The sequence below is a fragment of the Staurois parvus genome, unplaced genomic scaffold, assembly GCF_062004578.1.
Source record: "Staurois parvus isolate SC_StPar_1 unplaced genomic scaffold, SC_StPar_1.0 ptg000887l, whole genome shotgun sequence".
Lineage (NCBI taxonomy): Eukaryota > Metazoa > Chordata > Amphibia > Anura > Ranidae > Staurois > Staurois parvus.
In genome coordinates this window covers 436,404-462,315 of record NW_028318683.1, presented here as the reverse complement: position 1 = coordinate 462,315, position 25,912 = coordinate 436,404, and the positions used below count along the sequence as shown (strand labels likewise).

General features: G+C 41.4%; 1 protein-coding gene across 1 annotated transcript in view; it reads left to right on the top strand.

Annotated features, from left to right (window-relative positions):
* The window catches only part of LOC149442412 (A.superbus venom factor 1-like), a 209,546-nt gene that overhangs the window by 57,030 nt on the left and 126,604 nt on the right, over positions 1–25,912 (top strand). The window contains exons 10-17 of the mRNA XM_089656128.1: positions 1,053–1,168; positions 7,770–7,916; positions 11,136–11,333; positions 13,041–13,232; positions 16,283–16,444; positions 17,682–17,811; positions 21,429–21,447; positions 23,183–23,238. Of these exons, the coding sequence (XP_089512254.1) occupies positions 1,053–1,168; positions 7,770–7,916; positions 11,136–11,333; positions 13,041–13,232; positions 16,283–16,444; positions 17,682–17,811; positions 21,429–21,447; positions 23,183–23,238 (1,020 nt within the window). The remainder of the gene's footprint in view (positions 1–1,052; positions 1,169–7,769; positions 7,917–11,135; positions 11,334–13,040; positions 13,233–16,282; positions 16,445–17,681; positions 17,812–21,428; positions 21,448–23,182; positions 23,239–25,912) is intronic.

Below are 25,912 nucleotides of genomic sequence, written 5' to 3'. Positions count from 1 at the left end.
TTTATTTTATTTACAGGTACGTATATGGCGGTGTCAATTTACGCATCGCTTTATTTACAGTGAAGGAAATAAGTATTTGATCCCCTGCGGTAGGGACAGGGCAATGTACCATCAAATCTTGGGAGAGAACCTTCTTCCCTCAGCCAGGACATTGAAAATGGGTCGTGGATGGGTGTTCCAGCATGACAATGACCTAAAACACATGGCCAAGGCAACAAAGTGGCTCAAGAAGAAGCACATTAAGGTCCTGGAGTGGCCTAGCAAGTCTCCAGACCTTAATTCGATTGAAAATCTGTGGAGGGAGCTGAAAGTTCTAGTTTCCAAACATCAGCCGCCAAACCTTAATGACTTGGAGAGGATCTGCCAAGAGGAGTGGGCCAAAATCCCTCCTGAGATGTGTGCAAACATGGTGGCCAACTACAGGAAACATCTGACCTCTGTGATTGCCAACAAGGGATTTGCCACCAAGTACTAAGTCATGTTTTGTGAAGGGGATCAAATATTTATTTCCCTCATGAACATGCAAATCAGACATCATTGGTTAGACATGCATTTCTGCTGAATTTTTTGTTGCTATTCTGTCTCTCAGTGTTACAATACACGGAACATTCGATTTTTAGACTGATCATTTCCTGTGAGTGGGCAAACATTCAACATCAGCAGGGGAGCAAATACTTATTTCCATCACTGTATATATTGTATATTCACATCAGTCCCAAACCCTCAAGGGGAGTACAAGCTAAGGTCCCTAACTTACTTATACAGATACTAGGACCAATTTAGACAGGAGCGAATTAACCTACCAGCAAGTAATTGAAAGGTTGGAGGAAACCGAAGTACCCAGAGGAAACCTACGTAGGCACAGGGAGAACATGCAAACTCCAGGCAGATGGTGTCCTGGTTGGGATTCAAACCAATGGCCCTACTACTGCCAGGCGGAAGTGTTAACCATTGAACCACTGTGCTGCCCAAAGCCAATTTAACTCTGCTCAACCATTCCCTAAAGTCTATGGACAACTTTCATGATATTTATTTTTTTGCTTGTTTTGCAGGTAGTGATTTATTGGAAGCCCAACTGGATGATATTCATATTGTGCAATTTCCCTTTAAAATCCAATTCTTTAAGACTTCCAAATACTTTACACCTGGAATGCCTTTTTATCTCACGGTAAGACCAATCTGTATACTGTATATAAACACATAGGCACACTTTTCTTTCTACTGAAAAAAATTTAAAGAATTGCAAATAATAATAATAATATCCAAATTATTACAAGCATAGGCAATGTAAAATAACACTGCAACATAAGGGAGACCGCCTATACAGTCTATGGAGATGACAGTGTGAACAGTAGAACGAATGAGTGTTTGGCTGAGTGAACCTTCAGCTGCAGTGTGAAGTGAAACATTTAGCAGTGGTCAGGGGTGTCCCTAGGGTTGGTGTCACCCGGTGCGGTAACACTTGGTGACACCCCCTCCGACGATCCCCGCAGGATGGATCAGATCTGCGGATTGAGCATAATGGATCGGAGTCCGATCCATTATGCTCCCCAATGCGCAGGGATCGTCGGCATGCAACCTATACGGGGTGACACCGGGCCCGCTCCACGAAAAGGTAAGTTGTAAAGCAAGCTGACGATCCCCGCAGGATGGATCGGATCTGCGGATTGGGGAGCATAATGGATCGGACTCTGATCCATTATGCTCAATCCGCAGATCCAATCCACCTTGTGGGGATCGTTGGCTTGCTTTACAACTTACCTTTTCATGGAGCTGGTCTGCACCCTCTGCACCTGTCTAGGGACGCCCCTGGCAGTGGTGGTATCAATACCCGTGCTAAATATGACATGTTCCTTCTGGTTACTCCTGGCACAACCAATGGCTCATCCAAGCCTGCCACATTCAGCTGTCACCCGGGGAATCCTGACTAATAGGTGAATGTCAACAAACAGCAGGGAGAATTGAAAAATAGAAATTGTCGTACCAGACCCTTCAGCTTCACTTTTCCTCCTGGACCAGGCCATATGCCTTCAACTTGTTGATGAGGACAAGAGCCTCTTCCCGATAACCCTGGTCCGGTGGTTGTGGGGGGCTGTTGGTTTATTTTTTTTTTAGAAATAGACCCTTTAGGGTCCCAACATAATCTTCAGTTTTTTTTGTGGTTTTAAATGTGTTGGAGTTTGTAATTTTTTATAGATGGAATGTATTTTACTTACTGATTTAATTACATGTTGGAATATTTTATGAATTGCTATTAAGAAAGTATATTTATGTAGCACTATCCCCGCAGGGGCTGCTTGATAATGCTTGTCCCCAGTGGATGCCCTGACCTTGCAAGCCTCCTGACATCCCTGACACTCTGGGTTCAGACATATGTAACCACCTCCCGCCTGCCATATAGTAATATGATGGACGCAAGGTGGTTCTCTCGTTCTGGGAGGACATCATATGACGTCTTCCCATTCTAACCGCGCATGCGCGCCTCCCGGAGTGCGCAGCGCAGTGATCGGTGGTGCGCTGTGTCCCTCGGACACAGCGGATCACCGATCCATGGAAAGAGCCGAAGATGTCGACTCGGTCATGTGATCAGCTGTGTCCAATCACAGCTGATCACATGTAAACAGGGAAATGCCGATTATCGGCATTTCTCTCCTCTCCAGCTGTCACGCTGACAGAGAGGAGAGCTGGTAATCGGCATTCCTCGGAGGGGACATGTACACTGATCATCAGGGCACTGATGATCAGTGTGCCCTGATGATCAGTGTAGCCCCAGCAGTGTCACCTGTCAGTGTCCATCAGTGCCAGCTCTCAGTGCTCATCCATGCCACCTGCCAGTGCCCATCAGTGCCACATTTCAGTGCCCATCAGTGCCACATCAATGCCACATATCAGTGCCCATTGGAGCTGCCTTTCAGTGTCACCCATCAGTGCCACCTATCAATGCCAGTCAGTGCCAACTATCAGTGCCAGTCAGTGCCACCTATCAGTGCTGCCAATCAGTGACACCTATCAGTGCCAGTCAGTGCCGCCTATCAGTGGCAGTCAGTGCCGCCTATCAGTGCCATATATGAGTGTTGCCTTTTAGTGCCCATCAGTGATGCCTGTCAATACCCATCAGTGCCACTTACCAGTGCCTCCTCATCAGTGCCACCTATCAGTGTCCATCAGTGCAGCCTATCAGTGCCCATCACTGCAGCCTCATTAGCACACATCAGTGAAGGCGAAAAATCACTTATTTACAACATTTTATAACAAAAACTAAGAAAAAATTTTTTTTTTCAAAATTTAGTTTTGGTTTGGTGGTTTTTGGTTTGTTTAAGAAAAAATAAAAAAAACCCAGAGGTGATTACATACCACCAAAATAAAGCTCTATCTGTCAAAAAAAAATGATAAAAATGTCATATGGGTACAGTGTTGTATGACCGTGCAATTGTCATTCAAAGTGCAACAGCGCTAAAAGCTGGAAATTGGCCTGGGCAGGAAGGGGGTATAAGTGCCCGGTAGGTGAGTGGTTAAACAGCATAGAATCATAATGCAGGAAACACAATTCCTAGTAAAAACTCTATATTAGTCTTGTTCAAAAGAGGAGATCACATGACTAATGGGTTCAGGATGTACAACCACACCCATATGGAAGAAAAATATATTTGAAATACATTTAAAAAATATTCTTCCCAAATATATTGACATATATTTGCAATGCTACAATTCTGGCCATATTCAATGTATTTCAAAATATATTTAAATAAATATATATATATACTGTATGTTGAAATGCGGTTTTATTATAATATATGAAAAATATTTTTAAAAATACATTTCAAATATACTGTATGTCTTTAAAAATACAAATCAACAATTTTGGAATGCATTTACAAATATATGTAAAAATATATGTTAAAATAACTTTTTTATATGTTAAAAAAATCTGAAGAATATATTTAAAAAAATATAAACTTTTAAAAATACAAATCTACATTTTTGGAATGCATTTACAAATATATGTAAAAATATATGTTAAAATGACTTTTTTATATGTTAAAAAAAATCTGAAGAAAATATTTAAAAAAATATATATATTTAAAAATATATATATTTTAAATATATTCTTCAGACTTTTTTTAATATATAAAAAAGTAATTTTAACATATATTTTTACATATATTTGTAAATGCATTCCAAAAATGTAGATTTGTATTTTTAAAAGTTTATATTTTTTTAAATATATTCTTCAGATTTTTTTAACATATAAAAAAGTTATTTTAACATATATTTTTACATATATTTGTAATTGCATTCCGAAAATGCAGATTTGTATTTTTAAAGACATACAGTATATCAGTATATTTGAAATGTATTTTAAAAAATATTTTTCATATATTTTGTAATAAAAAACGCATTTCAACATACAGTATGTATGTACAGTGGGGCAAAAATGTATTTAGTCAGCCACCAATTGTGCAAGTTCTCCCACTTAAAAAGATGAGAGAGGCCTGTAATTGGCATCATAGGTAGACCTCAACTATGAGAGACAAAATGAGAAAAAAAATCCAGACAATCACATTGGCTGATTTGGAAAGAATTTATTTGCAAATTATGGTGGAAAATAAGTATTTGGTCAGTATGAAAAGTTCATCTCAATACTTTGTTATATATCCTTTGTTGGCAATGACAGAGGTCAAACGTTTCCTGTAAGTCTTCACAAGGTTGGCACACACTGTTGCTGGTATGTTGGCCCATCCTCCATGCAGATCTCCTCTAGAGCAGTGATGTTTTGGGGCTGTCGCTGGGCAACACGGACTTTCAACTCCCTCCAAGGGTTTTCTATGGGGTTGAGATCTGGAGACTGGCTAGGCCACTCCAGGACCTTGAAATGCTTCTTACGAAGCAACTCCTTCGTTGCCCGGGCGGTATGTTTGGGATCATTGTGATGTTGGAAGACCCAGCCACGTTTCATCTTCAATGCCCTTGCTGATGGAAGGAGGTTTGCATGGCCCCATTCTGTCCTGTACATGGATCAGTCGTCCTGGTCCCTTTGTGGAGAAACAGCCCCAAAGCATGATGTTGCCACCCCCATGCTTCACAGTAGGTATGGTGCTCTTTGGATGCAACTCAGCATTCTCTCTCCTCCAAAACACGACGAGTTGTGTTTCTACCAAACAGTTCTATTTTGGTTTCATCTGACCATATGACATTCTCCCAATCCTCTTCTGGATCATCCAAATGCTCTCTAGCAAACTTCAGATGGGCCCGGACATGTACTGGCTTAAGCAGGGTGACACGTCTGGCATTGCAGGATCTGAGTCCCTGGCGGCGTAGTGTGTTACTGATGGTAGCCTTTGTTACGTTGGTCCCAGCTCTCTGCAGGTCATTCACTAGGTCCCCCCGTGTGGTCCTGGGATTTTTGCTCACTGTTCTTGTGATCATTTTGACCCCACTGGGTGAGATCTTGTGTGGAGCCCCTGATTGAGGGAGATTATCAGTGGTCTTGTATGTCTTCCATTTTCTAATTATTGCTCCCACAGTTGATTTGTTCACACCAAGCTGCTTGCCTATTGCAGATTCAGTCTTTCCAGCCTGGTGCAGGTCTACAATTTTGTTTCTGGTGTCCTTTCGACAGCTCTTTGGTCTTCACCGTAGTGGAGTTTGGAGTGTGACTGTGTGAGGTTGTGGACAGGTGTCTTTTATACTGATAACAAGTTCAAACAGGTGCCATTGATACAGGTAATGAGTGCAGGACAGAGGAGCCTCTTAAAGAAGAAGGTACAGGTCTGTGAGAGCCAGAAATCTTGCTTGTTTGTAGGTGACCAAAAACGTATTTTCCACCATAATTTGCAAATAAATTCTTTCCAAATCAGCCAATGTGATTGTCTGGATTTTTTTTCTCATTTTGTCTCTCATAGTTGAGGTCTACCTATGATGCTAATTACAGGCCTCTCTCATCTTTTTAAGTGGGAGAACTTGCACAATTGGTGGCTGACTAAATACTTTTTTGACCCACTGTATGTGTATATATATATAAATATATTTTTACTGTAAATATATTGAATATGGCCAAAATTGTAGCATTTCAAATATATGTCAATATATTTAGGAAAAATATTTTTAAAATATATTTCAAATTTATTTTTCTTCCATGTTGGCAATTAACACATAGAAATAGAACACTGGTAAAATACGAACATTCGGTTAGCAACATTTAACAAATGATACAGTCATGCGTAATAAGCTTCAACTATTAAACTGCAACACCAGTTGTAAGAGGAGGAAGAAAAAAAGCTTGCTGACTCATCAGCTTCCTCTAGGCCACCGGTGAATCAATGTTATAATAGATGTAAGTATCCTAATTTGAAGAATGGGTCTATAAGAGAAGAGGTTCCTTTAACTAGAGTCTTGTGATGTTTAACGTTCCTGATCTGGTGGTGTCTGTTGTCTTCTGCTAGCAATGGTGGGGCCCATAAGCAGTAGTGATACTGGTAACTCAATTAAGTTAAACAGGCTGTGGTACTACTCAAAGCAAAGATTTCCTTATACTGAGGTGTAAAGGTGTCTGTATGCAGTATCTCTAAACAGAAAGAGGTTGGGCATCTGCCCACTCACCAATCCCTTGGATAGCATGACCTCCTAGGAACAAAAGTTCTTGGCTTGGCTGTTTGCAGAGATGTGCAGAGTTGTGGCCTGACAGATGTCTGTGTGAAGACCAGACAGTGACAGGCCCAAAGCAGAGAAGCTGATGTGATCCTGGTGTGGCGATCAGTGTCACTGCTGTGCTGAACTGATGTGCAGAGTCCCACAGCCATAGGCAAACAATCTGTCTCTGGAAGAGAACGGCAGTCCCCCTGTATTCAGCTCTGAACCCCACGTCAAGAGATAGAGACAGTTCCTTGCTGAGAATATATCTGTTCTCCCAGCAACCTTCTGGCTCCCCAGCTCTCTGGCAGTTGTAGTTCAATCAGCGCTCAGAAATAAGGAATTTACTTGCAATGGAACTACAGGTTCCTCTGCTGTCAGAAGAACTGGATCCACTCTGCTAATAGGAAGTGATGTAGCGGTCCCAGTACTGGGCACTAGGGGGAAACGGATTAAAGCGGAGTTCTACTCAACCTATCAAAAAATAAAAGTCAGCAGCTACAAAAACTGTAGCTGCTGACTTTTAAAAAACAGCCACTTACCTGTCCCTCAGTACTGCAGTGTGTCCTTCGCAGCCCGTTTCACCGGCCGTCCTGTATTCCAGGAGGCCGGTATCTTCATTGTGGACACCCGGCTGTGATAGCTTGTGGCTTCACAGCCAGGCACCCACTGCGCATGCGCGAGAAGCGCTGTGCTTCATAAATGGTCTTCTGGGACCGATCACATGTCTCAAAAGACTACATGGAGGGAGGGAGCACAACTCCCGCTTCCGACCGCCTAGGTGATCGGACCGGAAGTGGGAGCTGATACCTGTCAAATGTGCCAATCCTTAATGGGGAGCGGGGGAGCAGTCCTTAAAGTGGAACTTCCCCTTCTGGGTGGAGCTCCGCTTTAATCATAGTCTCATCTGTAAACGTCCCTGAAAAGCATAATTATCTAGCCGGCATCTGCCTACGTTTGTATAAACTGCATAATAATGGTGTAGACAACACTTTACTAAGGCTTATCTTTTTTGTATCATTTCCCTTCTGGTAACATGACAAAAGTAAGATGAGATTTGTCTGAGGTTTCACTTGATATTTTTGGTGCCTTATGTGCAGATTTAAAAAAAAAAAAAATTCAAATGTTTTCCATTTTAGGTGCATGTCACAAGCCCAGATGGGTCTCCAGAATCTGGTGTTCCTGTGGTGGCAAATCCCGGAGATAAAAAAGGAAGAACGATGGAAGATGGTACGGCCAGGCTGTCTATTAATACTGAAACAGCTGTAACATCTCTTGAAGTAACTGTAAGTATTCTATTGCTGTGATAAAACACACTGCAGTGGTATGTAAGGGCAGGGTCTGAAAACGGGGTCAAGGAAGCAACTACCCACTGAACCACTGTTGTATCTATATCCAAGTAGGTCTACTTGACTGAAACAGATATGTATTTCTCATAATTCCCCTTCACTAGAAACATGGATCTGGTGCTCTTTACACCCATCACTACCCTACAGGAGACTAAAGATGCTAAACCATGATAACAATACTTAAATTAAGCTAGTAATTAAACTAGCAAACACTCTGTCTCCCAGGTTAATATAATTTACAAAGTAATGTATACAATGCAGGGATCAGGAGTATAATGTGTACAGTACAACACAGCATATACAATGCAGGGATCAGGAGTATAATTGTATAGTACAACACAGCATATACAATGCAGGGATCAAGAGTATAATGTGTACAGTACAACACAGCATATACAATGCAGGGATCAGGAGTATAATGTGTACAGTACAACACAGCATATACAATGCAGGGATCAGGAGTATAATGTGTACAGTACAATACAGCATATACAATGCAGGGATCAGGAGTATAATGTGTACAGTACAACACAGCATATACAATGCAGGGATCAGGAGTATAATGTGTACAGTACAACACAGCATATACAATGCAGGGATCAGGAGTATAATGTGTACAGTACAACACAGCATATACAACGCAGGGATCATTAGTATAATTGTACAGTACAACACAGCATATACAACACAGGGATCAGAAGTATAATGTGTACGGTACAACACAGCATGCACAATGCAGGGATCAGGAGTATAATGTGTACGGTACAACACAGCATATACAATGTGGGGATCAGGAGTATAATTGTACAGTACAACACAGCATATACAATGCAGGGATCAGGAGTATAATGTGTACAGTACAACACAGCATATACAATGCAGGGATCAGGAGTATAATGTGTACAGTACAACACAGCATATACAATGCGGGGATCAGGAGTATGTATACAGTACAACACAGCATATACAATTCAGGGATCAAGAGTATAATGTGTACAGTACAACACAGCATGTACAATGCAGGGATCAGGAGTATAATGTGTACAGTACAACACAGCATATACAATGCAGGGATCAAGAGTATAATGTGTATGGTACAACACAGCATGTACAATGCAGGGATCAGGAGTATAATGTGTATGGTACAACACAGCATGTACAATGCAGGGATCAGGAGTATAATGTGTACAGTACAACACAGCATGTACAATGCAGGGATCAGGAGTACAATTGTACAGTACAACACAGCATATACAATGTGGGGATCAGGAGTATAATTGTACAGTACAACACAGCATATACAATGCAGGGATCAGGAGTATAAAGTGTACAGTACAACACAGCATATACAATGCAGGGATCAGGAGTATAATTGTACAGTACAACACAGCATATACAATGCAGGGATAATTAGTATATGCAATGCAGGGATCAGGAGTATAATGTGTACAATGCAGGGATCAGGAGTATAATGTGTACAGTACAACACAGCATGTACAATGCAGGGATCAGGAGTATAATGTGTACAGTACAACACAGCATGCACAATGCAGGGATCAGGAGTATAATGTGTACAGTACAACACAGCATGTACAATGCAGGGATCAGGAGTATAATGTGTACAGTACAACACAGCATATACAATGCAGGGTCGGGAGTATAATGTGTACAGTACAACACAGCATGTACAATGCAGGGATCAGGAGTATAATGTGTACAGTACAACACAGCATATACAATGTAGGGATCAGGAGTATAATGTGTACAATGCAGGGATCAGGAGTATAATGTGTACAGTACAACACAGCATGCACAATGCAGGGATCAGGAGTATAGTGTGTACAGTACAACACAGCATATACAATGCAGGGATCAGGAGTATAATTGTACAGTACAACACAGCATATGCAATGCAGGGATCAGGAGTATAATTGTACAGTACAACACAGCATATACAATGCAGGGATCAGGAGTATAATGTGTACAGTACAACACAGCATATACAATGCAGGGATCAGGAGTATAATTGTACAGTACAACACAGCATATACAATGCAGGGATCAGGAATATAATGTGTACAGTACAACACAGCATATACAATGCAGGGATCATTAGTATAATTGTACAGTACAACACAGCATATACAATGCAGGGATCAGGAGTATAATGTGTACAGTACAACACAGCATATACAATGCAGGGATCAGGAGTATAATGTGTACAGTACAACACAGCATATACAATGCAGGGATCAGGAGTATAATTGTACAGTACAACACAGCATATGCAATGCAGGGATCAGGAGTATAATTGTACAGTACAACACAGCATATACAATGCAGGGATCAGGAGTATAATGTGTACAGTACAACACAGCATATACAATGCAGGGATCAGGAGTATAATTGTACAGTACAACACAGCATATACAATGCAGGGATCAGGAATATAATGTGTACAGTACAACACAGCATATACAATGCAGGGATCAGGAGTATAAACACCAGAACTCCATCATTTAGTGAACTCAATCATCAGTGTGTGATGGTGGCCATAGAAATACACATCTAGTCATATTTTTTAGCAGGGTACTTTTGCTTTTAGTTATGCCCTCCTCTGCAAAGTAATGTTTGCTATGATTCAGCAGACCTATAAGGCTACGTTCACACTAGCCTTGTTTGCAGACAGGCGTTTGGTAAGCGTTTTTACCGCTTCCCAAACACCTGTGAAAATTCTGCACATTACAGCACAAGGTGCTGTTCACATGGGAGCGTTAGCGTAGCAGCAAAACGGACGCCTCTGGTCGAGTCAGGAGGAGTTGAAGCCTCCTATTCAAGTCTATGGTGCTGCTCCGCAAACGCCTCTCCGGTTGTGGGGCATTTGCGGAGCGTTAACACCATTCAATCTTCATTATAGGCGTTTGTAGGGCATTTTTACGCTTTGCAAATGCCTAGCAACCTCCACTAAACTGCACATGCGCCGTTTGCGGAGCGTTAAAAACCGTTCCGCAAACGCCGGACCAACGCTTCTCAAACGCTATAGGGGCGTTTCACAAGAGTTGGAAAAACAGTCAAGTGTGAACGAGCCCTTACATTTGGAATTTTTGCTGGCTTTAAGATTCTGTGATGTGTATAATACCTATTTTCTCTTTGTAGGTGTCTACAGAAGATGCAAAATTAGCTCAAAATGAGCAAGCCACTGCATCTATGACAGCCCAGGCGTACTATTCCCCCAGTAGAAGCTACCTTTATCTCAGTGTCCCATCCGGGCAACTGAAATTACAAGATAATGTCCACATTGAGTTTATTATCAAGAACAGCAGCCCATTATCACACAACAATGTATTTTATTTGGTAAGCTATTCTGTATTTTTCATGTATTTGTTATGTCATGTATTATACCGCATGTGCTTATCATTTCTCCGTAGCATACTAACATGTAGTGGAAGTTTTGTCTACTAATTTGATTTTGGTATGTTCTTCTATTCTTCTCTTTAGTGCAAATGTGTTGAGTCCTTGCTAGATCCTCCCCAGTTCTACCATGTTCTCTTCTATTGCTGATTTCTGTTACACTGATTGCAAGTTCCCAGTTGGCGAGCTCCCCTGCTGGGCTGTTGTACTGTTTTCAAGTTCTTCATTACATCAGTTACTGCACTTTGGGTCTCCATATGTTTACTGCCACAGCTCCATGCTGTACCCACCCAACAAGCTGGATTTTCAGTGCTTGTTGGATAAGTGATGATTATATAGAATATTGCATATGACTATTGTCATGTACCTGATTGGAGACTGAAATGATGAGGTCGGCCTCACTTATGTCACTAGCCCTGACCCCACTAGAAGTGGAACAGAGGGTGTCTAGGGACCAGGGGGACAAGAGTGCCAGCAGATGTTGTTTGCAGCTCTTGCAGTTGGAGACTTTGGAAGACTGATGAACCTCCGATTCAGAATCAGTAGCAGGGGCGGACTGACCATTTGGAAACTCGGGCTCTGTCCGAGGGCCCGAGGTCAGTAGGGGTCCCCATGAGATGCCCCTGGTACCCTTTTTCATAGGCTTTTTTGAGTTTGGGCAAGGGCACAGGGGCCCCATGATCCCCTATTGCCCGGGTGCCCCATGAGTTGTCAGTCCGCCCCTGATCAGTAGTAATATGCAGAGCTGGTATTATAGATCGCCCAGAGCAAGGCAGGAAGCAGGGATGGGAGACCAGAGCAATGTCATAGGAATAGCCAGGGTCATCAACGGGCGGACAGCGAGGTACCAAATCGTAAGCAAGCCAAAGTCAAGAGCAGAGCCGAAGTCATGAACAAGTATCAAGCAGGAGAGGAATCCGAGTCAGGACAGGAACAAGCCAGGTCAGCAACAAGAAAATCACACAGGAATGAGCAGGGAACAGCTGAAGACCAGTCAGCACTCAGGACAGGCAGAGGCACCTCTTTAATAGTCTGTTTGGCGCCAATCTTCACCGTGCATGATCGTGCATTTCTGTACACATTCGCACGTCTATTCACCAGCTGTCTCACGAGAATTCCCTTACAACTATTTTGTATATTCCATACATGAAAGGGTAGTTCTTTTCATAGGTTTCCTAATAATACTTTAAGGGATATTCTTGTTCTGTCTTTGCTAACTTGCTTCTAAAAATGCAGACCCTCTGGCTTCATTAATTTCGAAGTCATTGACCTTGAGCAAGATTAAAAATGAAATCAATGTAAATGTACAACAAAAATGTATATTGTGAGAATGTAGTTTTGGATAAATTGGGAATAGATTAGATCATCTGTCAAGTTTTTATTGTGGTCTGTGTCTCCAGTAAGGAGATTCTCCTCTGTATTTGATATTTTGCACAAGTACATACACACCCTTATTTTATGCTTAAAGTACATCCAAAGCCCAAACTTTTGTTTTTGGATAAGATATAGAGATGAAATTTTTCCAATGTAAGAGAAATTCCAACGTGAGAGCCTAAGGCGCAATGCTCACTGTACAACACATCAAATGTGTGTTACTTGGCATTCCATGTTTATGCAAAAGTCTCATATGAGAATTATTTTACTTTCCAGGTACTGAATAAAGGTAGAATAATAAAAGCTGGAAGATTGGTAAGAGAAAGCCAGACTGTTATGACTGAGACACTTTTAATTACAAAGGATCTCCTTCCATCCTTCCGCATTGTGGCATATTACGTGGTTCTTGGTTCAGAAGTCGTGGCTGATTCTGTGTGGGTTGATGTTGAAGATACATGTGCGGGAACGGTAAGATCTACCACTTGTTAAATACTAGAAAAAAAAACCTTCCTTCTGCCTTTCTTATATTCTACACCGGATGGGTCACACAGTTTATCATTAAATAAATTCCCCAGTACCCTATCCAGCTAGTCAGCTCAGAGGTTTTTATTGCATACATTTGCAAATACATAATTGGAATACTGCCACGTCAAGTTCAGGGCCAGATTTATGCTTCCTACCTCCCTTAGCTAACGGTCATGTGTTGCCCCCCTCCTAATCCCAAATAAGTGGTTAGCCTTAGTGTTAAACTAACAAGATCAGAACTCATCGCCAAACAAGGAACACCGTGGCTGGGGGAAAAAAGAACGAAAGAGACAACTTGCTCACTGAAAGAGCGGGGCAAACAACTGCCTCATTCAGTTCTAAGTGGTTGAACCTGGGGTAGTGAATTGTTAGTATGCTATACAAACTCTTCAGTCATTGGGTTCTGTCCAGTTGCAAAAAGCCAGAGGTCTGGTCCTGCAACTCACAAAACCTGCAGGCATGGTCAGAGAGCTTCTTCCTCCGGCACAGCCTCTGCAGTCTATAGGCTGGCTTCCTCCAGTTCCCTCTACTCTTCATGGATTCCTTATCCCAAATAACCCAGGCATAGTTATGAGTGGAACTTTCCCAATCTTTTCACCTCTTCCTAGGATAGAGCAGGCCAGGAATACCAACCCTTGCTGCAAGAACAAAGCCCACTCAGATGCTAAGCATCACTCCTCCTCTTTATATTCCCATCACACAACAGAAAAATGTCCAACCAGGTTAATGTAACACTGGGCACTTTCACCCCCTTCCTGCCCAGGCCAATTTTCAGCTTTCAGTGCTGTCACACTTTTGCGCGGTCATGCAACACTGTACCCAAATAACATTTTTATAATTTTTTTCCCAGAAATAGAGATTTCTTTTGGTGGTATTTAATCACCACTGGGATTTTTATTTTAAGTTATTTAAACAAAAAAAGAAATTTTTTTCTTCATTTCTCTTATAAAATTTTGCAAATAAATAATTATTTTTCATAAATTTAGGAAAATCTAGAATCATAATGTACTGATGACCAATCTAATTTCTTGAGACCCTACAGCACCAGGACAGTACAAATATCACCCAAATTACCCCTTTTTGGAAAGTAGACAGTCCAAGGTATTTAGTAAGAGACATGGCATGTTTTTTGAAGCTGTAATATTTTGTCATAGTTGTCAGCAGTCTGGAACCTTTTACTGACATAGAACTGTGTTATTAGCAATCACATAATGACAGTCATGGTCCTTTTGGCTATGGTCAGTCATGGTCATGCTGGCTATGGTCAGTCATGGTCATGCTGGCTATGGTCAGTCATGGTCCTGTTGGCTATGGTCAGTCATGGTCATGTTGGCTTTGCAGAAATCTAGCCCTGATCAAGACACCTCTAATTTATCCTAACTCCAAACCTGGGACACAAATACAGCCATGAGTAATATGAGCATTTGCTTACCTTTTGGGAAAGCCCCATTATTCTTTTTTTGTAATTAACATTTTTTATTTTTTTTTATTTTTGATTTAACAAACAAAGAATACTTCACAAAGCATTCAGCAGAGTTGACACAAAGTATAAATGAAAAAAACCCCCCCAAAACATGTAAAATTGGGACAGCATATGCACGATAAGAGCAGGAAAGTAGCAAATCACAGATTATTGCAGATGAAAAACCAACCATGTATACAATATCAAACACGTCAATCTACATATATCACTCAGAACATGTAACTACAAGTCAGCAAAAGCTCTGAACTTGTATCCATCTCCATTCAGCATGCTTTACAATGCAATACCAGAAAAAAAGGGGGAAAAGAGCAAGAAAAAAGGAAGATTAAAAAGAAGTTAGAGAAAAAAACCCCAGGATGAATGAAGTAAGAAAAGGAGAAGCCATAACTCTCCACTCTCATGGACATCCAGTGCTGAGCACTCAGAGGGCCAAAAAAGGGCGTAGAGATCCTAACATGGAGGGTCCTCCTGTAAGTCGTCCCCCCCCATTATTCTTAAAGGTATGACAACACAGAAGCCAAGGCAGCTATAGACCCACAGTGTGTGTCTGCATCAAGATACAAAGCCTTGAATGAGTCTAGCTTCTGGTGTATTGTTGTGATGAAAGATGAAGGGACTACGGTAAAGGCAAGCATGCTTTCAACATATTCATAGCTATACGTGTTCTAGGTTGTGAGCTTAAATAGTTGAGTTATGGAACACACTTTGCAGAGATGCAATGGGGTTGATTCAGTAAAAGCAAATAGGCTGTGCACTGCAAGTGTGCTCCAAGTGCACTAAAAGTGCAGCTGCTCTACATCTGAAGGGAATATACAAGGAAAATAAAAAAACAGCATTTTTGATTGCACATGATTGGATGAAAGAAATCAGCAGAGCTTCGCCCCTTTTCAGAGCTTCCCGTCGGATCTAAAGCAACCTCACTTAAAGTACACAGTATATTTACCTTTAGTTAGTCATCCCCAGAATGTATTTATTTTTTTTGGATGTTAATGTAATATTTTTGTATGATTTGGTGTTAGCTGTATGCTCATTTCCTACTACTTGTGCTGATTTTTAAAAATATATTTTTAGTAGAAGAGCTGGTCTTTATTTAAAATTAATCTTAGCGAAGTGATTTTAATATGTGTTGAATATAAGATATACAGAACGTTTCAATAAATGTTTGCACTTTTGATTTTTAGTATCATAAGCAGGTGGTTTGTTCTATACTTGGTGCTTATTTGAGTCTTAACAGGTTTTTACGTTTTGAGGATACTATATCAATCAAACATATATTTTTTATGCTTTAGTTCAAGGTTACGCTTTGCAAAGATGCCTTGATGTGGCAAACACATGTGCAGTATTTACAAAGCATACAATACAAACCCTTTATTTTCAATGCACCTTGTGCCGACTGGATGGGTAGTGTGAAGGAGAAATTTTGTACTCTTTAGTTCACTCTCCATCCCAAGTATTCCTTTCCTGCAACATTTATGAAATGATCTGAGTGACTGCAATTTTTTTTACACAGCTGCAATTGACGCCGTACAGGGAATCAGATTCAAGAGTTCAGGAACCTGGTGGAAACATGAATCTGAAGCTGAAGGCAGATCACCAGGCTAATGTGGGATTGGTGGCAGTAGATAAAGGGGTCTATGCAATGAATAACAAGTTAAAGATTTCCCAGAGCAAGGTATGAGGACTTATGTTCGAGAAACATTTTGTAATAATATAAAAGAATCTGAGCTTCACATTTTAATGAAATGTAACTGTGCTCCCAGTTGTTAGATGATAATTGGTAAATTCTGACAATGATGGGTGATTATAATCAATTATGACAAAGAGATTGATGGATTTGAATGATGAATGTGGCAATAATGATGATTGATGACAAGGATAATATAGATTAGGGCTGTCCAACTTGCGGCTTGTGTGTTGGACATCCAGAATGCAGAAAGGCATCAGGGTTCTGTTTGCTGGAATACTCCCTGCGGCACTGCATACAAGAACACTAATGAATTTGGGGTGATTATTACTTCCATTGACACAATTTAAGGGAGTTTTTTTTATTGTTGCCTCTTCTCGGAAACCCTTGCAAAATACAACAGAGCTATTAAGATAAGCCATTGAGGATGGAGCTCCCTGAAAGGGGTTATCCCTGTTACATGCCTGTGTTTCCTGGTGTTATTATAATACATACGGCTGTTAAATAATATTTTTATATTTGAAAATGTATATATGTATATATATATATATATATATATATAGTTAGTTAGTTAGTTGCAGCCCTCCTCTCAACCTGTGAAAACAATTGTTTGACACTGAAATAGTTCACAATTAGTAATGATAGTGATAAATATACTCTAAGTGGTGGTGGATGACGACTGATAATGATGATTGACTGAAGCTGATGATGTTGACAATTAATGAACCTTATTAATGATGATAATTATGACCATAAGGATTATAAGAGATTACAATGAGTGATGCAGAATGGATTATTTTTATGAATAACGAAGTATGGATTATATCAAAAGATGGATACTGATCACTGATGGTGGAAGCAAGAAGGGATGTATCAGGATGATGATGATTATAAAGCTAATCATGAAGGTCATTGATGATAATCATTTGATGATTACTGATGCTTGTTTTAGTTGTTGTCCATTTATATTCAAATAACCACTCCATCCCCCACAGCTATCTCCTCCTGTGCCACCATCCCCTCCCTCCTAGATTGTAAGCTCCAAAGAGCAGGGTCCTCAATCCCCTCATGTTTTGCATTGTATTGGTATTGTTCTGTCACATGTTCTGTCCCCCTCTGTAATGTACAGCGCTGAGCGAACTATTGGCGCTTTATAAATACTGTATAATAATAATAATGTACTGTATGCTTGTCAATTAAATATTTTGCTGTATTTTTTTCCAAGGTTTGGAATTGGATTGAGAAATATGACATTGGATGTACCACAGGAAGTGGAGTCAATGCTCTGGGAGTGTTTTATGATGCTGGACTTGTATTACAAACAAATTTCCAGGCAACAACAGAACAGAGAATAGGTGATGATAACACACATCCATTCCTGAACTAGACACACACATTTGACTTCTGTTTGGTGTACATCTAGACCTGAACTGAACACACAAATCTAGATTCATTCTGGCCACACACATCTGAGCTGGCCACACACATCTAGACCTGAGCTGGCCACACACATCTAGACCTGAGCTGGCCACACACATCTAGACCTGAACTGGCCACACACATCTAGACCTGAGCTGGCTTCACACATCTAGACCTGAGCTGGCCACACACATCTAGACCTGAGCTGGCCACACACATCTAGACCTGAGCTGGCCACACACATCTAGACCTGAGCTGGCCACACACATCTAAACCTGAGCTGGCCACACACATCTAAACCTGAGCTGGCCACACACGTCTAGACCCATTCTAGCCATGCATATACAGTATACACCTGTGCTGGCCACACATATCTAGACCCCAATGCAAACAGAAATAACCCCCTTTGGGACTTTAATACAGCTGACATATCATCACACATACAGTATATTCATTAAAAAAAAAAAATTTCATACTTTATTGTACTGAATAGTTATTAAAAATAAATTCCAATTTAAAAACACACTGGCTCTGATAGCTAATTCAGGGATATATTCCCTTTGTAAGATTACAATAATGCAACATTCCCAAGAAACTCCAACACGTTTCAATTTTAGATCTTCTTCAGGGGTCATAAGAGCAAGAGGGATCTCCGAATGGACATATTTGAGGTTAGTAATAAGTTGTGTGTAAGGACATCACTGACGATTACACAATCTTCATTTTCATACTTACAAAACAATAGTTGAGCGGTTAATGTTTATAAGAGCAATCTTAAAAATACTTGCATTCAAGATGGGATTGTTTGGTCCAAAATTTGATGTGTAAGCAATAAGGAGCACAAGAGTGGTCACATACCATTTACAAGTGTCAAAAAATTATAAGCCAGTCTTTCTTTTTTGTCACCTGTAAATGTTTTGTCTCTAATTTCTCTGTTTTATTATTTGATGATTACACTGTTCAACAAATGTTTATTTTTTGCCAGTTTTGGAAACAAAAGGATCCATTTCTTAATGAATTTCACATTCTGAGTTCAAATATAACAATGAAATTTGTCAATTGGCTCTAGTTTTTCTGTAAACGGAAAGTTTTCTACTATAGGTGTAATGACTACATAATGCACAATAATTATATAGATAGATGTCTTTCCACAAATATAAAGCAAGTGATATTGACTACATAACAAAGCCTAAATGGCATAATATATTGCATAGGATTACCAAGAAAAATTATAGCCATAAGCTAAGTTGAATCATTTTAATACTTAGGATTCTCACTAGTTTTGTCTTCAGTTTGTGTCGGTTTTGCTTCTCTTGGCTTTTCTCTTGTATTCGAGGAAAGGGCTATCTCTTACAACTGCACATGACTACATGCTTCAGGTTCTTCCTCACATGACAACCACGAAGGATTCTGGTGCTTTAGGAATTGGTAGCCCCTCTCCATGAGGAACTGGACGTATTGCCGATGGAATATTTGGATAGTGCACAGATAACTTTTTCTTCTTATTTAGCCCTTTTACAATTGGAGGCACCATACAAAAGTAACAATTACTAACATGATCTGTTGGCTCTCTCCAAATCATTGGCACAGCGAAAGGCATAGATGCCTTTTTTCCATTCAACCATTGCTCCAGTGCCGTCCCACAAGAATTGCAGCATATATGTGGTGCCCAGCTCTTGTCCTGGTCTCCTATCTTGCAGCCAAAATACAAATTGTAGGCTTTCTTAATCATTCCTGTTATCCTCCTTTTTTGTGAGATAAAAGTTATTTCACTGCAGATATAGCAGAAATTATCTGCTTTATTCACACAAGTTCGAGGCATTACTGAGTAGCCTATATAAGCATAAAACGAAATGTAAAGACTCTGTCGAACTACAATCAGCTACAGATACTGCAGCTTTTATGCAGTGAAGTGATGCAATTAAAGGCTAATATTGCATTATCTCAGTATACATGCAATTTTCTATTGGTCACCAGTATCAATTGCGCAATATGCAGCTGAAGTTGCATCATAATTTTGAATGGCTTACGTCATTAGATGGGTGAATATATCATGGAAACTAGAGCCAATCAACATTTTTTAGGGTAATTTTTGTTTTCAGCACCCCAAAATTATGTAAGATTAGCTAATTTTATGCCCAAAACTTTTTACCTGTTGAACAGTGTTATAGAAGGGTATGGAATGTGATCTGGTTTTTCCCTCTCTGCCGCCAGTATTATGAGATGGGTATGTGACCAGTCTTGTCCTCCTGATTATTTACACTATCGAATGTTGAACCATGCAATCCCATCTTGAACGCCAGTATTTTTAAGATTACTCTGATAAACATTAACCACTCAACTATGGTTTTGTAAGTATGAAAATGGAGATTGTATAATTGTCATTGATGTCCTTACACACAACTTATTACTAATCTCAAATATACTAAATTACCAAAAGTGTTGGGACCCCTGCCTTTACATGCACATGAACTTTAATCCCAGTCTTAGTCCGTAGGGTTCAATATTGAGTTGGCCCCGCCCTTTGCAGCTATAACAGCTTCAACTCTTCTGGGAAGGCCGTCCACAAGGTTTAGGAGTGTGTCTATGGGAATGTTGGACCATTCTTCCAGAAGTGCATTTGTGAGGTCAGGCACTGATGTCGGGGGAGGAGGCCTGGTCACAGCCTCCACTCTAATTAATTTCAAAGGTGTCCTATTGGGTTGAGGTCAGGACTCTGTGCAGGCCAGTCAAGTTCCTCCACCCCAAACTGGCTCCTCCATGTCTTTATGGACCTTGCTTTGTGCTCTGATGTGCAGTCATGTTGTAACAGGCAGGAGCCATCCTCCAAACTGTTCCCACAAAGTTGGGAGCATGAAATTGTTCAAAATGTCTTGGTATGGTAACGCCTTAACAGTTCTCTTCACTGTAACTAGGGGACCAAGCTCAACCCCTGAAGGACAACCCCACACCATAATCCCCCCTCCACCAAACTTTACACTTGGCACAATGCAGTCAGGCAAATACCGTTCTCCTGGCAACCGCCACACCAAGACACATCCATAAGATTGACAGACAGAGAAGTGTAATTTATCACTCCAGAGAACATGTCTCTACTGCTCTAGAGTCCAATGGCGGCGTGGTTTACACCACTGCATTTGACACTTTGCATCGCACTTGGTGATGTAAGGCTTGGATACAGCTGCTCGGCATTGGAAACCAATTCCATGAAGCTCTCTACGCACTGTTGTTGTGATAACCTAAAGGTCACATGAAGTTTGGAGGTCTTTAGCTATTGACTCTGCAGATAGTTGGCGACTTCTGCGCACTGTGCGCTTCAGCATGCGCTGACCCCGCTCTGTCATGTGACGTGGCCTACCACTTGGTGGCTGAGTTGCTGTTGTTCCCAGTTGCTTCCACTTTGTTATAATCCCACTAACAGTTGAGCGTGGAATATTTAGTAGTCAGGAAATGTCACGGATGGACTTATTGTACAGGTGGCAACCTATCACGGGACCACGCTTGGAGTCACTGAGCTCCTGAGAGCGACCCATTCTTTCACAAATGTTTGTAGAAGCAGTCTGCATGCCTAGGTGCTTAATTTTCTACACCTGTGGCTATGGAGGTGATTGGAGCACCTGAATCCAATGATTTGGAGGGCGGGCCCAATACTTTTGGCAATATAGTGTATGTCCATTCAGAGATCCCTCTTGCACTTATTCTTCCTGAAGAAGATCTAAAATTGAAATGATTGAAACACGTTTGAGTTTCTTGGAAATTTTGTATGTTTTAATCTTACAAGGGGAATATATTCCTGGAAAAGCTATCAGAGCCAGTGTGTTTTTAAATTGCAATGTATTTTTTAATAATAATTCCGTACAATAAAGTATGAGAAACAACTTTTTTTTATGAATATATGTGTGATGGTATGTCAGCTGCATTAAAGTCCCAAAGGGGGTTATTTCTGTTTGCATTTATGCTGTGGACGAGCAGCTAGATACTCGATCTTTCTTTTTTCACATATCTAGACCCATGCTGGCCACACACATCTAGACCTGTTCTAGCCATGCATATACAGTATACACCTGTGTTGGTCACACATATCTTGACCCATGCTTGGCCACACACATCTAGACCCATGCTGGCCACACACATCTAGACCCATGCTGGCCGCACACATCTAGACCCATGCTGGCCACACACATCTAGACCCATGCTGGCCACACACATCTAGACCCATGTCAACCCGACACACCTACACTCATGCTGGCCACACACATCTAGACCCATGCTGGCCACACACATCTAGACCCATGCTGGCCACACACATCTAGACCCATGCTTGCTGCACACATCTAGACCCATGCTGACCACACACATCTAGACCCATGCTGACCACACACTTCTAGACCCATGTTGGTAACACACATCTAGAGCCATGCTGACCACACACATCTAGACCCATGCTGGCCACACACATCTAGACCCATGCTGGCCACACACATCTAGACCCATGCTGGCCGCACACATCTAGACCCATGCTGGCCGCACACATCTAGATCCATGCTGGCCGCACACATCTAGACCCATGCTGGCCACACACATCTAGACCCATGCTGGCCACACACATCTAGACCCATGTCAACCCGACACATCTACACTCATGCTGGCCACACACATCTAGACCAGTGCTGACTACACACATCTAGACCCATGCTGGCCACACACATCTAGCCCCATGCTGACCACACACATCTAGACCCATGCTGGCCACACACATGTAGACCCATGCTGGCCACACACATCTAGACCCATGCTTGCTGCACACATCTAGACTCATGCTGACCACACACATCTAGACCCATGCTGACCACACACATCTAGACCCATGTTGGCAACACACATCTACACTCATGCTGTCCCCACACATCTAGACCCAGTGAACAGGTGTTCGGTGATCTCCCTCTACTCTACCTATTGACACCTGCCTTGCCCACTCAATAAGTGTAGAAGTCGCTGCTGCCACAGACATATGCTTTACGTTGGTGGCAATAAAAGGGTTAAACTTGCAGAAAAGTATATTTATCTACATCATAGAAAGAGATTCTTACTGTTAGGCTGGTCCAACTTTGGAATTCTTTCCTCTAGAAATGCCCCAGCTGACTCACTAGGGTATTGTTTATCTAACCACCATCCTAAAATCTTGGTCATTTGAAATCCTCTTGTTCTATTACTTTCTCATTTAAGTTATTAGGAATTAATCATTTATTTAACTGTTAATATTTTTGGTCATTTTTTTGCAGACCATTTTTGTAACGGCAACAAAAGGGTGACCCGTGGAAAGCGTGAAACAGAGAAACTAATTGCTATAAAAAATGCCAAAGGTAAAATTAGGACAAATATCATTACAATGTCTGCAATGTATATATCTAACTAGGATTAAAGAACTCAAAGGAATGTATGTTCGCTTTTGACAGAAGATTTGGATCTGGTATATTTATGCGTTCTGGGGCCTTATCCAAAGGATTGTCTCACATTAACCCTTCATTATACAAACCCCTTGTTTGCATACTCACTATTCTTTGCTGGGATCCTTTATTGTGATGACCTTTCTGTGCCCAAGTATACTGGTGCCATGAACCTGCTCTTTCAAGCCTAATACATCTGTTGACATAAAAAATATACCACAACATAATTTATGATTATATTTGCATGTGTACTGCAAATATTGACAATTAATGTGCTTATAGCACTGGTTACTACAATATTACAAATAATTATATAGAGCAGTGGTTCTCAACCTTCCTAATGCTGCGACCCTTTAATACAGTTCCTCATGTTGTGGTGACCCCCAACCATAAAATTATTTTCGTTGCTACTTCATAACTGTAATTTTGCAGTGAGAGGAGTAGTGCCACATCACTGATGTCAGTGGGAGGAATAGTGCCACATTGTTGGTGTCAGTGTGGGAGGAATAGTGCCCCATCATTGGTGTCAGTGGGGGGGGGGGGAATAGTGCCCCATCATTGATACTAGTGTGGGGGGGATTTGTGCCCCATCATTGGTGTCAGTGGGGGGAGGAATAGTGCCCCATCGATGGTGTCAGTGGGGGGAGGAATAGTGCCCCATCATTGGTGTCAGTGGGGGGAGGAATAGTTCCCCATCATTGGTGTCAGTGGGGGGAGGAAATAGTGCCCCATCATTGGTATTAGTGACACCAATGATGGGGCACTATTTCTCCCACTGACACCAATGATACTTACCTTGCTGACCCCTGCTCCAGCCTGGGCTCGCTCCCTCCCTCCCTCCCTCTCCCATCTACAGCCAGCATACCTGGCTGCAGCAGCACCATCTGCACGCTACAGACACTTACCTGTCATCTGTCTTCCTTCTCCGGCCGCTCCCTCACTCGATCTTCTTTGATCTTCGCGCTGCTGCTCGGCTCCACCTCTCCAAGCTCAACCTCCTCGCCATTGATTGGCCGCCTGTGTGCCTCTCCTGAGCTACAGTTCCGGCGGCCAATCACTGGCGAGGAGGCGGAGCTGTTGAGTGATCCCGGGGATGTGGCCAGATGACAGGGGTGGCATGTCATCCCGCGCACACATCGCGGTCCAGGGAAATGTGGACGTATCTGCATGTGGGCAGACCCGCCTGGAGACTGATAGAGGAGCGGTGTCTCGGTTCCTAAGACCATTGGAAATATGTGTTTTCTGATGGTCTTAGGGGACCCCTGCGAAAGGGTTGTTCGACCCCCAAAGGGGTTGTGACCCCCAGGTTGAGAACCGCTGATATAGAGGTTCATGCAATGAATAGCATACAGAAGGCAATAAAAACCTGATATCAGTTCTCTCCTTTACCCATTATATATTGACTTAAACAATACATTTTGGCTGGAGTTCTACATTAGATACTTTAAAAAATTACAGGTTTAGATATTTTTACATAATTACATTGGTTCGGCTTGATCCAATGTAACTATGCATATACCATACTAGATCCCTCTAGAATCTGGAAATCACTGTAGTAGGAATCCACTAGCTTCTAGGTTCTACATTCGAAGCAGCTGCCCTGCTGCATTGTGAAAACAGAAGGTCACCAGCTTGGCACGGGTGCCATTCAAAGATCCCTTTACATGTTCTCAGTAAATGCCAAGCTTTCTCTGACTGGACAAGGTGCAGAGGTAGGCCAGTGACATCCACCTTGTCCAACCAGAAAATACTTTGCATTCATTGAGAAAAGTGATCTCTGAACGGCACCCGTGCCCAGCGGGTGACCTCCTGTGTTCCCAATGCAGCAGGGCAACCCCTCAGCACAGGAGCTAGTAGAGATCATGGAAGTAGAAGTATCTACCACAGAGATTTTTCGCAGGTATGGTATGTACACCCAAGTTCACCCAAACTGGACCAATGTAACTACCGTATGTAAAAATATCTATACCTGGAATTCATCTTTATGGTAGCAAAAGGACCAGCCCATTCTAGTACTCTAAAATAAACGCGTGAATTAATGCTGTTTTGTATTCATTAAAATAAAGAAATGTATTTCTAAATGCAGCTAGTACCTGGATTTTACTTTGAATGAACCTTTTGTAATTCCCTGTACAGCAACATGTATGCTAAAGGGAGGAGCAGCATCAGAAGCCAATCAGGTGTCTGCATTGTAACTTATTTAACCACTTGCCCTCCAGAGGATTTACCCCCCTTAATGACCAGGCCTCTTTTTGCTACTCGGCGCTGCACTAATTCAACTGATAATTGCACGGTGATGCAATGCTGCACCTAAACGAAATTTACGTCCTTTTTTTCACACAAATAGAGCTTTCTTTTGGTGTAATTTGATCACCTGTGCGCTTTTTATTTTTCACGCTATAAACAAATAAAGGCCAAGAATTTTGAAGAAAAACAATATTTTTTACTTTCAGCTATAAAAAATATATAGTAAACTCAAAGTTGGTTATAAATTTAGGCCAAAATGTATTCTGCTCCATGTTTTTGGTAAAAAAAATCCCAATAAGTGTATATTGATTGCTTTGTGTGGAAGTTATAGCGTCTACAAACT